Below are 16,685 nucleotides of genomic sequence, written 5' to 3'. Positions count from 1 at the left end.
AAGTCTATGAAGAATGCACTGTACGTACTGCGGTATGCCAAAAGGCACCAGTCGGGCTGAAGCGACGTCGAACAGTGAAAAAACCAAGCTCGTAGCCTTAGCCGTTATTGAGTTACGCTTGTCTGAAGGCATCAGTCAGTCAGTCAGTCACTAGAAAATTCCGTTAAATAAACTATTTTTAAAATTCCGTAGCAACTTGTTGAAAGCGTTTTGGGTTGATCTGAAAGCTTTTTTGGGCTTAATTTTACCTAACCAATACTGCCTCATCGTCGTCAGGGAAAATTGAGGCGGTTTTTTGGGTAATATTATTCCGTGGGCCATGCCTACTCCTTTGTGGTCCCTACTATACAGTTACTATCGTACTGTATGATGTTCCTGTCAAGCAAAGTGTTTTAACTGCACAAATCAAACTTTACAATGTCACTACCTGATAACAAATGCACCATGTGAACTGATAAATATTGGATCACATGATCTTAACGAGTACTCAAGTACCATTTTTACTATCCGAGTATTAAGTCCTTAATGAGTACTCAAGTATTTGCAGTATTTGTCATTAGCCCTAATGATGATAGCATGGTGAAAATACAGAGGTCCGTAAAAATATCATGCATAAAGCAGTAGCCCAAATACAGCAGCCATATATCATATTCTAATAAAAGAGCAGCACATGTATATCATAGCTACGCTATAGTAACAAAAAATCCAAACAAACTATTAAAAATGCTGATTTAAGAAATCAAGTAAGGGTCTAAGTACCAAAAAATAGTGAAACAAGAGATACGATGATGGCATTGCAACATAGCTCAGTGGGAAAATTCCTATTTTGGCAATGAAAATAATATGATAAAATTCCTAAGTAAAGATTTCCCACTATGTTGTAATACCTTTTTTATTATGAGCTGAAAATTTTGAATAATTTATAATTTCTTTTAAAAATTCAAAAGTTCAATTTTGGCATTCGTTTGTGCACTATACAGTATGCAAGTAACAACTACATTTTACATAAAAAAGGTGTACACAATTTATAACAGACATCACCATATCTATCCAACAACCATCACAAATTTAAACATATAATATTACACACTGTATCTTTAAGCTACACTTACATACCATTGATGGCACAATAGTAAAGTTGAAAAAAATTGCACAAGAGTAATTTTGTGGAAGTTTCCTTAACTTCAAGATAGCACTTAATGGCGTGAATGATTCATTCACAGCAATGACCAAACAAGGATCATCTAATTCCTTTCTGATGTAGTGTGTCTTCCCATCACCTAAAACAACATAAACATTACTCACAGAAAGAAAAACATATCTACATATACTTCAGGATGGTGTACAATTTTACAGAGCTCTGTATGGGAAAAAGATTCTCAATCAAGACACATGATGTCATACAGCCAAGTACAGCCTGTGTGAGTATGCGACAGACAAGTGTGTATTTTACAGGAACCAAGAAAACAATGTTTTTGTCTACGTATCCGTAGCTCAATAATGTCTGAATGGAAATTTAACATTTTCGCTGTGTAGAAACTCCCTTAGGGTGAGGCTTCTGTTGCTGAATCTAGTACCCAGCCATCATTGAGATATGCGCCTTCAAAGTTTGTCTTAGAGTCTTCATATTTTACTTCATCTTTGTTTTACACCACATTAAAAAATCACTATAACTCACACATGCTGTAGTTGATTTACATCAAAGCTGGAGGGCAATGAGAGCATAATGCAGCACATTTACAGTCCATAGATAATCGGTAAAATAGTGTCTAAAAGCAAATTCAGCACCACTGAGTTGAGCACAAGAAAGTTCTGGAGGAATTTATGCTACACTCATCCTCAAGAGCTTCTGTTGCTCATAAGATACACAAAGTACAAGGATTTTTATATCAGTGCACGAAACAAGGAAATAGTGTCCTTTCTAAGTGTAGCAAAGCTTATAATTATTGGGCTAGGAGGGAGGGCCAGACATCATGATGGTATTGACATGTAAAGTTATTTGTTTTTGGTCTGTGGTGACCACAAAGGTATGTCCAAGATGTACTCTGAGGGTAAACAGTTTACTATGCTGTGCCAGCCTACTTGTCTCAGTCACCTGCCCTGCAGTAGTATAATGTATTTATAACCTGATTGCCAGTAGTACTTTTACTTGTGGTTTTCATGATCATTTGTACAACCAGTTTATATTTTAAGCTAAGACATCAGTGCATCTCTTATGTTCATACACTGTATTAGGGATAAAGCCACATTAATCAATGGTAGCACAAGCAAAGTTTGACCACATATAGCTATGCAGAAGGCCTTGACAGAAGTCCTTAGGACTCTTTCCTTGTAAACAATGAATTCCATAGAAGCTCTTTTATGTGACCAGTAGTTACCCTTTAAAATACTGTAGTATCAGTGTGAGTGGTTGAGTAGTAATCAGCTCTACAGTACATGGGTCTCCCCAGAAGCAAACATCTACTGTAACTTGAAACACAAGAAAGGAGAAACAACAAAAGTTAAAATTAGAGCTGTACCGATACAAGAAAATTAAACCGATCCGATACCGATTCGATATATAAAAATAAATTTAAAACCGATACGATACCGATACGATATACCGATATAAACTTATGTTGTATTATCATATTATTTCATTTTTTGTTATAGGTACTGTTGAACTGGAGACAACTATAGTTACACTAAGAAAACAATCACAATGAAATTGACAGTATAATATTTTTGTTACAGGTACTGTTGAACTGGAGACAACTATAGTTACACTAAGAAAACAATCACAATGAAATTGACAGTATAATATTTTTGTTATAGGTACTGTTGAACTGGAGACAACTATAGTTACACTAAGAAAACAATCACAATGAAGTTGACAGTATAATGGTCTATTGTTGAGGCATTGACGTCAAGTTTCGTTTAATGAAAGTCAACATTTCTAGTTTTTCAGCTAGCAAGCATCGTCTTCTACTGCTATCAATTATACCAGTGTCACTAAACAAACTTTCTGAAGGAACAGAGCTGGGTGGGGCTGATAGATATTTCTTGGCCATCACTGCTAACATAGAGTAATGTTCTTTATTTTTCCTCCAGTAATCAAAAGGGTTCATAAATTTTTTATCTTCAGGATTGTCTATGACAGGTTCACTTACGTAGTCTGTTACCATTGCTGACAGACTTTTCTCAATGTCGGCCGCTGGGGTTGAACTTGCAGGTGCTAGTTTTTTAATTGCCTTTTATATGAATCGTAAATATTAAATCCTTTCTTTTTTAAGGGTAGGCTACTTGGGTTTGTAGCACTAGGCTCGGTAGGCTGCTCTGATATATCACAGTTGTGAACTTGTAGCTGTGCCAAACATGGTTGAGTGTTATTCTGTTCATTCAACACTAATGTTGGCTCTGTTCGACATACTGCAATTAGTCTTTGCACTGCTAATTCACTAGTTGCACTGTCAAAAAACGAGGCTTTGAACCTTGGATCTAATAGGGTGGCTATAATGTAATTGTCTTCTTTATAAACATGACTGAATCGAGATTGAAGAGACTCCAGTAGTTCCTCTGTAGTGGATAGTATACCTCTAAACTTCTCTTGTGTATCACCAGATTCCTCATTTAGCTCAGATTTTAAAATTTCTAAAAATGGAATCACTTCTGAAATAACAGCCCTTTTAGCACTTAATTCTTTTGTGAATCGCTGCATAGGCTCAAGTAGTTTGACTACCTTTTCTGCTAGCTGCCATTCACTTGAATTCAACTTCTCTGGAAGCTCAAAATCAGTGTCATAAAGGCTAATTGCCCTACGTTGTTCATCTAAACGATCTAGTAAATAGTAAGTAGAATGCCAACGAGTAGGCTCGTCCTGTACAAGCTTATGCTCAGGCAAGTTTAGCTGCTTTTGAATGCTATTTAAACGCTCTACAGCTAGGTGAGAATGCTTAAAATGTCCAACAATTTTTCTGCACCTTGCTAACATGTCAATTACAGCACGTTGTGTCATAATACAGTCTTTGATGACCAGCTGCAAGGTGTGTATTGTACAGCCAATAGCAGGTAAATCAGACTGCTCAATGCCTGCCACCATATTAGCAGCATTATCCCTTACCACAACGTGTACCCTGCACTTCTCGATACTCCAAGAGCCTAACAGCTTGGTGATTGTCTCAGATATGGCCTCAGCTGTGTGAGAGCCAGGAAATGGACATACTTGAAGTATCCGCTCTTCCCTTGTGAAATTCTCTGGGTTGATAAAGTGGGCTGTCCAACTAATTAATGAATCTCCACCAGCCTCCCTAGTCCAGATGTCTGTAGTAAAACTTACAGGGAACTTACCTCCATAAGAATGAATCTCTTCGTGAAGCTTTGTTTTGATAGTAGAAAAAATGCGAGGTATAATTTTTTCTGAAAAGTATTTTCTAGATGGCATGACATATCTAGGATATACATTGGCTAATAATCGAAGAAAGCCAGCATCCTCAACAATGGAAAACGGCTCTGAGTCGAGGGCCATCATTTCTGCAATCCAATTCGTTATTTTCTTGTGTTGTGGATGGTCGTACGTCCATGCGTCTTTGTTTTCCTTCACTTCGTTCAGCATGAGCTGACGCACATCAGCCTTTCTCCGCTTCGTGTCCTGTTCTGCTTCCCTTCGGTCGTTTCTCTCGGCTTCTTTTACTTCCAATTCATCAAACTTTACATGGTGTTCTCGTTTTAAATGGTATCGTAGATTACTTGTATTAAAATTCTTCGCGCTCACTCCACCTCGGCTTACAGCTTCATCACAAGTGTTACATATAGCGTTTCTTTCATCTTCAGGGTCAATATTAAAGTACTCCCAAATCACACTCCTCTTTTTCGACACGTTTTTCGCCATGACCTTACAAATTTATATTTCAAATTATACGAATAAAACTTTTCCGAATGCACACGTGCATATATCGGTATATCAAATCGGTGTTATTGTATTTTATCGGCTTTTTCGATATAGGGTTAAATTGTTATATTGGCCACCGATACGATATATATCGGTTTATCGGTACACCTCTAGTTAAAATGTCCGGTCAAATTGCTTGATGTCCACTCAACTTTCACAATGTCCTGACAGTATGCCAGGACATGTTTGAAAAATTATTTCGCACACTGAAACATTATTTCAAGTGTCATAGAAATAAAAAGTAGTCAAACAAGGGAAATCACCTACACCTGAAGATATACTAAATAATAGTTAGACATCGAAACACAGGGTTCTACAGAATTTAGAAATCTGAAAGGCCCTGTGTTGTAGCGCACAAGTGAACGAGGGCACTACTACAGGGTCTGAGGGTTTCTAAATTCCATAGAACCTTGTGTTTTGATGTCTAACTAATTTAGACCACAGCTCATTGTTGTACCTTAACAGCTGCTTGTAACACGAGAAATGTAGCGTTCTTGCGTAGAACAAGCCCCTGTCAACTTGTAACATACTTGCCATCCAGTTTAAACACCCATGCACTGCAAATATTACAGCCATGTTTGTACCACACCAGATACAGGGATCTATTGAGACATGAACAAGGGATCTACAGGATTTAGATACCTGTAAGTAGCCAATGAAATTCGAGTATTTCACCTTGCTGTAGTCTAATGGACATTAAATCCCTAATTCAGTCTATACTTACCACTGACTTAGGGATTAAATGTCTACTAGCATACGTATCTTCAGGTGTAGGCGACCTTGATTGTTTTATTGCTTTTTATTTTTATGAGCTCTAATCAAACTTAAAATGCTTATGCTGCTTGTTTACCATTATTGTAACTGGTGAACCCAAGCATTCCACATCAGAATAGAAAGAATGGTGCCAGGCTTATTCTTTCATCTGAATGCACGCCCCAACTATCAATTACTGAAAAAGCGAAAAATTATGAATAAAAATATTTTGATTGCTGAACCCATGCATACCGTATCAAAAGAAAGAAATGGTGCCACGCACCTATCAATTATCGTCTGAAAAGTGAAGCATCCTTTACACTTCGTTGTCAGCTATGTTCAACCCATTATACAGCATTGCAAATCAAGAACTGTTTGAAAAGCACCTCTGCAGTCAAAGTAGCCACTATGAAAAATACAGACAATTTCCATTATGAAGGAAAGCCATCACGTGCTACCACCAAATTGACACCTTTCGCTGTCACCAAGGATGAATGGGACACAAAGGAGGACGTTGTTAAGTCCATGAAGAATGCATTGTATGTACTGTGGTATGCCCAAAGGCATGTGTCCGGCTGAAGTGACGTCGAACAGTGAAAAAAAAATCAAGCCCGTAGGCTTAGCTAGGCCTGCGCCTATTATGCCGGCATAATCTTGAGAATAATAGGTCACCAATTTCGTGAGAATAATTCCGGAATAATAGGATAGTTACAGGCATAATTTTAGAATAAGCGGACGACCACGGGAATAATCGGTGGAATTAGGAGGCGTGTCTCTTCTTGATTACCTAGAAGAAAGAGTTAAGCTACTACAAATGATATAAAGCTGACAGGAGTGCTGGCTGAAAGGAGCTAAAACGCCTCTAAAAGATCGATATACTCTAATAGAACGCTCAAATACTCTAATAGAGCAGTCAGATCGTTAATCTGCAGCCAGCATCAGGGATTTAACTGCATGATTATCTGCAATTCTGAAACTTGTACATCTTATACTCTTCATGTCTTTGAGCATTATTTTCTACCTAACTTAGTAGCTATGCAGTAGTTACAGTACATTATTATTATTATAATACACTAATAATTGTTAAATACACTTGAATTATTACTGTAGATAGCTATTCTAAGTCTGCTGTAACTATTATGGATAGAAAAATGATGTGTAAGGTGGAATGCTTCATATATGACTATTAATAATTTGGACAAAACTACCTATAGCAGCATCTTGAAAACTAAGCGACTAGCCACAGATATATACTGAATGAGAATAATTATGGAATAATAGGCTGGATGCAAGAATAACAAAAAGAATAATAGGAGAATTTTTTTGGGAAATTCTGGAAAGAATAATAGGTAAAATTTTGAGCATAATAGGCTCAGGCCTAGGCTTAGCCGCTATTGAGTTACGCTTGTCTGAAAGCATCAGTCAGTCAGTCAGTCAGTCAGTCACTAGAATATTCCATAATAATTTTAAAAAAATTCCATAATAATTAAAAATAAATAAATAAATAAAATCCACAGCAACTTTTTGAAAGCAGTGATCTGAAGGGGTTTGTTTGGGAACCAATGCTGCCTCTTCATCATCAGGGAAAAGTGAGGCTAGTTATTGGGTAACGTTTTTTTCATGAGCCACTCCCAAACCTTTGTGGTCCCTACTATAGTGTACTATTGTACTGCATGACTATAAACAGAAATGCATTATGTGCACTATAGAGTGGAAAGAGTGCTATGGAAATGCTTTGCTTGTCTGAAACCTGGTCAAGTTCATGGGTTCATGGTGGAGCCATGCAGAAGCTGTTCAAAGTGCCCTACAAAATATAGGGAAAACCCAGTCAACAAACAGACATGCAGAAAATGCCTTCAAAAAACATATCTACCTGGGCCTACTTTATTCCACGGACTGGACTCAAGGACTGTACTCACAGACTGGACTCGTAGGCTGAGCTGGAAACAGCTTTTAAACAATAACCCAGGCATTATCCATCTCTTGCAACACTGGAGACACCACTATTGAGCTACAACTACAGGTACTGCTCTTCCTTACAAGTCATGGAACTAGCACATGCACTAACTTACGATACATGTGTACTAGCAGTGATATAGTGTGATAGAGGATATTGATATAGCGTAGATGTTTTCCTTTGTTGCTTTAGCACTAGCTAGTGTTACAGCCGTAGAGATAAGCCAGTAATTATTCTTAGCAGGTAGCTAGGTGGCACCACCAGGGAAGGTGAGGAGCTATGCAAATAAACTGGCTCATCACTACAGCCCTAACACTAGCTAGTGTTAAGTACTGAAGCAACAAAGGAAAATATCTACACTACAGCAATAGTCTCTATCACGCTTTATCACTACGAGTTAACGTATCGTAAGTGTATTCTAATTAATTAGTGCAAGTGCTAGTATGTAAGGAAGAGCAGTACCAGCAGTTGTAACTCGATAGTGGTGTCTCCAATGTTGCAAGAGATGGATAATGCCCAGATTATTGTTTAAAAGCTGTTTCCAGCTCAGTCCACGAGTCCAGTCCGTGGAATAAAGTAGGCCATCTACCTGGGTGTTTAAAACAGCCTCAGACAAAGCATACAGTCTCATTTTATCTTGAAACTATGCAAACATACAACATTTCAGGAAATCAGGTATGCCACCAACTGGCCTTTGGCCAGCTGCAGATGCACACTTGCTTTAAATTTTCCAAATTACAATGCATGAGCTAATGTAATTACCAGCACATCCATAAACCAGCTCAAGGTAAAAATCAGCGTTTCCTTTGTTAACATACTGATTACAGATTTTCTTAGCATTTTCCCAAGAAAGACTTGGACCATTTTCCTACACAAAAATATCATTAAACTAACATAAAGGAGACACGACAGTTTTAATGTATACCTTGTACTCCTTCACTACCACCCACGGCATTTCATGTAAAACTGAACTTGCTGTCTCAATGTAATTCAATTTTGTACAAGATTCCAGTACTTGTGCCTCTTGTGAGTGATGGTTTAAAATGAGCTAGTGGAACAAAAAGACAGTAGAAATGACGAGGTGCAGTGCTGGCTACTATATACAGGTGTATACATAAAATGTGGTATACACATCATAAGTCAACACAAATATTAATATTCTACTTCTAAAAATCAGTCTAGTAATAAACATAAAACAGTCATCAAATTTTAGTTACTGCAATTTAATGCATTTCACAATTTGTAAATTATTTTGTAACTTATTAAAGTTAATTGCATTAAACTTCTGAGGAATGTGTATTTACACATGAGGCCAGTACGATGGTCTTGCCTATAAATTCATTAGCCCAATGTAGACTGCACACACATAAAAGTCTATAAGCTTTGGACTGTTTAGGAAGCATGGGTCAAACAAACCACCCAATTATGCTGCTACACTCTTATTATAACCTAGCAAGAAGAACTGAGTAAAGCTTTCCTAAGTTAAAGCTTATTACAGGCTTTATTCAGCTTTATGCTAGTGACTTTGAGTGCATACAACAAACATATGTACGTACATACATAGGTAGAAACATGTAGATACATAGATACACACATGTATGTTGTAACAGAAACAATTTCAGTAAACCAGATCTACACCTGCAGAAATTTCTATACCTGACTGTATTGAAAGTACGGTATACAATGTACTTTGCTTTGCAAATATATATTCAGTACAACTATAGAAAATGGGAGACATTTAATTAACACTAAAAAGCTATACTGTTTCCTTCTAAAATATAACAGTATAAGAATAACAAGTAAACAAGGAACTACTGTGAAGGCTTTTGTAACGGAGATGTAAATTCTGTACACACCATACATACAGTATTTTATATTATGTGCACAGCCATACATATATAGGAGTAATACCTCTTGTAGTTTGTACGGGAGTAGATTAACTCCCAAAACAGTGAAAGTTCGGTACCTAGTAACCAAGCACACAAACAACAATAGATTACAAGCACACAATATAATTATACAATAAAACATTCAGCACTATTACCAATATACGTACATACATACACATAATACAAGTTTCCACATGTACAAACAGTAAGACACTACAATAACTTTACTGCAGTTTGTCTCTTACCTATCACAATTTGAAGAGCTAAAAATAACATCTTAACTTATTATGACCTAGATATGCAGGGTTTTACCCACACTGGTTGGCAGTGGTTCAAAGCAACCAGTACCTCTAAAATCCGACCAGTACAATTATTACATATATCACTGATGCATGTGCAATATACTCTAATATAACATACAGCCCTGTACAAGCATTCTAATACAACACATGGCATATCAGTTCATGTTAACTTAAGGCCACCACTCAAGAATTCCTGGACAGAACCCTGGATATGTTACTCCATTATTACCTAAAGGTAGATGCTCTATTCAAAAACAGTTTCAAATCTTCTTCAGTAGAGTCTTCACTGCAATGGAACACTTCATAGGATTCTGGTACTCCATTGTAGATTTCAATTAGTAGACGAAGTAATTGTCCATTGTCATAATTAGGAGCAAAGTGGACTATCTCTTGAAACTGTTTAATGTAATAAATTAAATTAATTGCACTGAAGCATAATTTTTACTTACAGATAACAGTGATTTTCCTTTGATAGAAGTCATGGGCTGAGATCTACTGTACAGAAAGTGCTCAGATATAGAAACATTACGACACAGCTCTTGGAGATACTTTCCCACAAATTCAACTGGCATTTCATTTGTCGAAAACGACATGAGATTCTCAGAATTGGGATCATACTCTCTATGTCTCTGTAATGAAAACAATTACAGTACATTACATATACAAATTGTTTACAGTAATATACATAATTACTTGTTAATATTGCCACTAATAATATAACTGATATAGCAAGTTGCTCCTATTCTAGTTCCTACGTATACTTGGCTGGTGGTATGGACAGATCTCATTTACTGTATAATTAGCACTGATACGTACCTTAACGCACAACTTGTATACGTCTTTTTTTCATTTTGTAGCAAACTATTGGAAGCATTTCAGGTTGTACTGAAAGCACTTTAGGGCTTGGTTTTACCTAACCAATACTGCCAAGGTTCCAGGATGGTATTATGAAGCTGGTTTTTGGGTAATAATTTTGGCCGAAAAACCCAACCCTAACATCGTACTGTATGATACTGGACACCCAATAGATGCCTGTAACTTAATGGTGGTGGGTTCAAGCCCACGCCCATTAGTGATCTTAGTTGATTAATAGCACTCGAGTGCAGAGACACACCTTTTAACAATCTATTTAGTTGAACACCCCTTATTGATTTCACTGTATTCTTGAGATACTCTAATACAGCATTCACCCTAATAGAACAGTCATTCGTGTATAGTTATAAGCTACGATACAGCATAACAAAAAATATATAGTATTAATTAAACTATGTAATCATTAATTAATATTAAACTAATAATTTTTGGGATCCATGCAATAAAAAGTAGTTAAACAAGAGATAAATGATGGTATTGCAGAATAGCTCAGTGCATGGGAAATCTCTACATTGGCATTGAACAAAATAATTATTATAACATGCCAATTAGGGATTTTCCTATTGATCTATGCTGTAATACCATCATTCATCTCTTGTTTCACTACTTTATATCGCATAGATCCCTACTTCATTTTTAAAGAAAATTTTAATATACTAGTTGGAATATCAATGGGTCAAAATTTCTGTATTACATAGCGTGCACCTGTTTAAATCTGTATGCTAATACGATAAACATTCTTATCAAAAAGGATTACCTTTACTGCCTTCTTTAGCTTTTCAATACTGGGAGGACTATTTTCAAACAAAAACCCAATCTCTTGAATTACTTCATTAGCATCAAAACTCCATTTTAAAATATCATAAAGTGAAAGGACTTTTGATACACTAAAAAACAACAGTTTATCATAGCTCTGATGCAATGACTTAATTTGTATTCTCCAATCCTTCAATCTATCTTGAGTATCATTTACCTAATGTAACATAATGAAATAATTATTTGATACAGAAATCTTGACAAGCACATACCATTTTTTCAGCTCGTTCAAGTTCCAATGAACAGGAAATTCTTTCACTCACTTCAAGGTACCCTGGATGTCCCAAGTCTCGTAACTTCAGTAGCATGTAATAGAGCTTCTGAGCAGTCTAAAATTATAAAATTTCAAAGCAAACATTACAATATGTGCACACATAAATACAGTGAAACCGCACTTAGTGGCCACCTCAGTAATGAGGTCACCTCATTATAGTGGCCAGGTCCAGCAAGTCCAAACATATTTTCCATGTATTTAATTTCGTTAATAGGGCCACCTCATAAGGCCAGTGGCCACATACTACAGGACCAAACTGGTAAACTAATACAATGTTCCTCAGTAAAGAGGCCAAATGAAGAGGCAGTCAAGGTATCACTGCAAAGGTTGCTGCTCTTAAGTGCCTATTTTCACTAATGAAAGCTGTACCCATTATTCTGGCAGTATACTTTTCAAGTTATGCTGGAATAATTGTGACCGGATCTGTGAAAACCCGACACAATTGTGTAAGCCTAAATTTACAGTATTAAGCATCGAATACATTGGGTGAAATACTTGCGTATTATTAAAACAATTCTGTAAATTTTTTTAACACATCTTTCTTCAACTTCTGGATCAGACTCCGTGTTTCCTCATCGCCCAATATATCCAAAACAAGTTTCTGACGTTCTGTGGACTGTTCTTCCGTTGTTTGGCAGCTAGCTGTTTCTGGGTCACCAGACACCATAACGCAAGGTACTATCCACGCGTAGCAAAAGAAAAAGCCAACCTAGTGGTCATGTGCTACCGGATATGGAACTTATTTTCTAATTAGTTATATAAGAGCTACTAACTGCTGTAATATTGTGTAGTAAAAGAGAAATACCAGTGTTACATGCAGCGAATCTCACGAAATATAATTTATCACAGAGAAAGGTAGGAATATACTCTGTGCCAATTGTGACTAGATCTGCAAAAACCTAACACAATTGTGCATTTTTCAAATTCCTGTTTATTAAATATTTATAATCTACTTCAGTGCTTGAAATAATGGTCAGACATCGGACATTTTCCGACCAAAATTGGTGTTTGTCCAAACATGTTCTATTTTGGTCGGACATCATGTCCAACCAAAATTGGTACAAAATTTACTCAGACAAATCCATATCAGACTTAATATAATATTTTTCATGGTAAAAGTTTTCAATGTCTGAACAAATTTTACAAGTGTCTGATCAAAAATAGTTTAGTTAGTGCTATGTCTTAGCATTTTTGTCTGTTTATTTTAAGCACTGTACTTAGCCAAATGCACCCTCTGACAAAGTTTCAGCCTCATGTGCCAATAACTTTAGGAGTTATAGCCCTACAAAGTAGCAACAATAGAAAAATTGATTTGTACAGCAAGTATAGGGAAAATAAATTACAAGCGCTTACAAAAATGGTTGTAACTTACCAACAAATTGAGGTACGGAGGTACAATTTTCACCATCGTTTTTGCCATGAACAGGGGAATCAATTACTTGGTAAAATTTTCCTTTACTCGCCCTTCTTCACTGCATACAAAGGTGAAATCCGTGAAGAAAAAATCGATTGCGTATGATCGCTTCGATGTGATGTAAACAAACACTCATAACTTACATATCCTTGGGTCTACTGCAACGAAACAAAGATTTTCTAACTCCTCTTGAGCAGGCGAATAAGATGATATCTAGGGTTTTATTGTTAGCCCCTTCCTTCACTAAGGAGAGTGGCCACGTGGAGAAGAACATCGATCCCAAGGAGCCTTGCAATGGAGGAAATCCGCTCTCAACAAGCACTCCACCTGGTGGTGGTGGTGTGTGGCCGACCTTTCCCATTCAGTATCCCTTTGCTCCTTTTCCCGCCTCGCCGTTTTGGGGACTAGTTCCCTCATCGCCCTGGGTTGCAGGTACAAGCAACCCCCAGCCCCCCTCTGGTTCTGTATGGACATTGGACCAGCCTGGTTCCTCATGTACTCAGGGCCAGGACGTGGAGGCTGGAGATAATGAAGAAGATGATGTCATTGAATTGCTCAATGAATCTGAAGCCCTCAAATTTGTTCAGTTTGACCCCTCAGTTCAGGATGAGAATGCATGGGAAACAGGTGAAACCATCAACGTCTTTCTAGAGAGGCATTTTCTATAGCCGCTGACACCTAAGGACCGAGATGCCATCAAGAAGGACTTTCCAAAACCTGCCTGTCCAGCTTTATGTGTTCCCAAACTGGATGAGGAAATTAAAGACCAGATTAAGAAAGCAGGGAAGAATCCACATTTTGGAGCAGAAAAATCCCTGTTTAAGCTCCAAGAGTGGATTTTGGAGATGGCAGGTCCTTTAACTTGTTTAAGGGCAGACATGCTCAATCAGAAAGCTACGGTGAAGCAAGTAGATGTATTACTACTACTCCCAAGAGTCTTGATCCTTCTTGGGGGAGCCTCATACTCCATCACTCAGGAGCGCTGGAGAATAGCTTGGGGAAGGGTCAACCCTGCCAACATGCTACCAGATGACACTGAGCAAAGTGAAGAAAAGGAGGTCACTTTGTTTGGAGGAAGCTTCCTGGAAAGGGCGACTAAGCATATTGAGTAGGCAAAAGAGTTGGAGAAGGTTACCGGAAGCAAACAAGGTGGAGCTCCTCCTCAGAAACGTATATTCCAGGACAAAGACCCCAACGATCTGTGCCATTTTTTGGAGAAGGGCACCCCTGCAAGGTTCGGCGGCAGGAATCCAGTGCGCCCCAAGCCGTATCACCAGCAGCCAAGGAAGTTCCAGAAGAAAGGTGTCAGGAGGACAAACAATTAGTAACAATGAAACATTTGACTCACGCATACACAATTTTGATCAATCATTTTCCTTCCCCTATCCCATGTGTATCTCGTCTTCCTACAGCAAGCCGGCTCCCCCACTGTATCCACAATTGGCGCTGTTTAACAACCGATCACTAAGTTCTGCAAGTGGTGAATGGCTACAAACTAGAACTGATGTCACCTCCAGTTCAGAAGTCACCACCTTTGGCCTCAGAGACAAGCAAGGCAAGTCTAGTGGAAGAGGAGATTCAGATTCTGCTGGAAAAGGGGGCAATAAAGGTGGTTTCCAATTGCCCAGACCAATTACTCAACTGCGTATTTCTGGTACCCAAGAAAGATGGTTCATCCAGACCAGTAGTCAACCTGAGACCACTGAATCAGTTTATAGAGAGAATACAATTCAAAATGGAGAGCCTGGGTATGATAAGAGACCTGTTGAAAAACAACGATTGGATGGCCTCCATAGACCTGAAGGATGCATACCTTTCAGTAGCAATCTGGGAGGGTCACCGGAAATACCTCCGCTTCCCATGGCGGGACAAGGTGTACGAGTTTCAGTGTCTTCCCTTTGGCCTGTCCAGTGCATTCACCAAGCTGCTGAAACCAGTGTTGACGCATCTATGCTATCAAAGAATACGACTTATAATGTACCTGGACGATAACTTAGTAATGGCACAGTACAAGATGGAGCTAGAGAAACAACTAGGCCAGATCACCTCTCTCCTGGAGATGCTAGGATTTGTAGTCAACAAAGAAAAGTCCCAGTTACAGCCAACCCAGAGAATCCAGTACCAAGGCTTTTTCCCAGGAAATGAAGATCCTGCTGACAGGAGAAAGGATAACACAGGTTGTAGGAGCATGCAGGAGAGCACAGGATCCCTCTCAATACGGGAATTGGCCCGCCTAATAGGAAGACTGACAGCAACATTGCCAACCATGTTTCCTGCTCCACTGTGGTACCGAGAGCTCCAACGCTTGAAGAATCAAACGCTACAGCGGTCTCATTCCTTCGAGACATCGGTTACACTGACCCAAGAGGCCATATTGGAATTGGATTGGTGGTCCATCAAGATGAACCTAGTGAACGGGAAGAGCATACTTGCCCAAGAACCCGGCTTGGTGATGGAGACAGATGCCTCAATGTTGGGTTGGGGAGCAGTCTCAATGGTATCCGAACCAGGGGAGCTGTGGTCACAAGCCGAACGTCAACATCATTGGTATCTGGAACTGCTGGCAGCCACATTTGCAGTGAAAGCTTTCATGAAGAACAAGAGGAACCTTCACATCCTCCTGAAAATGGACAACAGAACTGCTGTGTTCTACGTAAACTGCATGGGGGCACTCACTCCCAACTGATAAGCAAACTGGCAATTCAACTCTGGCAGTGGTGCCTGGAGAAGAATCTCTCTCTATCAGCAGTACATCTCCCAGGGGCATCCAATGTGGCAGACGAGGAGTCCAGGACGATTCAGTCTTCAGCAGAGTGGCACCTAGATCAGAAAATTTTTTGCCAGATAGTGAAAGCCTTAGGGGAATGCAATGCGGATCTGTTTGCTACACGACTGAACACCCAGCTGGAGCAGTTTGTCAGTTGGAGACCAGACCAGAACGCAGTAGGGACAGACGCACTCCAAATTCCTTGGGACAGGTACTCAGGGTACGCTATCTCACCATTCTGCTTGATTGGCAGATGTCTCAGGAAGGTCAGAGAGGACAGGGCACCTCTGATGTTAATAGCTCCGGTGTGGAGGTCCCAGCCATGGTATTCAGCATTGCTGGAGCTACTAGTGGATTATCCCCGGACATTACCGAGCGGTCCAATGCTGTTGACAGACCCATTCGGTCACCCTCACCCACTGATGGCAGCAGGCCAGTTACAGCTAGCCGCCTGGAAGTTATCAGGCAGAGACAGTAAGCAGCAGGAATTACAGGAGAAGCTTCACAGCTCCTGGCAGCCGGGTGGAGCAAGAGAACAAATATCACCTATCAAAGCGTATGGAAATGATGGGATAGCTAGTGTTCTAAACAACAAGTTGATCCCATTTCATGCCCTATCCAGCCCTTCCTTGAATTCTTAACCAGCTTCTTCAAGGAAGGGATGCAATATCAATCAATCAACACAATTCGGTTAGCCATTTCTATGACCCATG

At 38.9% G+C, this 16,685-nt stretch overlaps 1 protein-coding gene across 1 annotated transcript in view; it reads right to left on the bottom strand.

Annotated features, from left to right (window-relative positions):
- LOC136262945 (uncharacterized) overlaps window positions 1-16,685 on the bottom strand; it is a 94,241-nt gene that overhangs the window by 32,486 nt on the left and 45,070 nt on the right. Inside the window, exons 20-27 of the mRNA XM_066057363.1 lie at window positions 11,730-11,846; window positions 11,459-11,674; window positions 10,278-10,457; window positions 10,058-10,224; window positions 9,549-9,603; window positions 8,563-8,685; window positions 8,400-8,505; window positions 1,117-1,280 (exon numbers count right to left, since the gene is read on the bottom strand). Of these exons, the coding sequence (XP_065913435.1) occupies window positions 1,117-1,280; window positions 8,400-8,505; window positions 8,563-8,685; window positions 9,549-9,603; window positions 10,058-10,224; window positions 10,278-10,457; window positions 11,459-11,674; window positions 11,730-11,846 (1,128 nt within the window). The remainder of the gene's footprint in view (window positions 1-1,116; window positions 1,281-8,399; window positions 8,506-8,562; window positions 8,686-9,548; window positions 9,604-10,057; window positions 10,225-10,277; window positions 10,458-11,458; window positions 11,675-11,729; window positions 11,847-16,685) is intronic.

The sequence above is a fragment of the Dysidea avara genome, chromosome 8, assembly GCF_963678975.1.
Source record: "Dysidea avara chromosome 8, odDysAvar1.4, whole genome shotgun sequence".
In the NCBI taxonomy this organism is placed as follows: Eukaryota; Metazoa; Porifera; class Demospongiae; order Dictyoceratida; family Dysideidae; genus Dysidea; species Dysidea avara.
The sequence above is the reverse complement of the archived record's forward strand: the minus strand, read 5'-3'. Positions and strand labels throughout refer to the sequence as shown.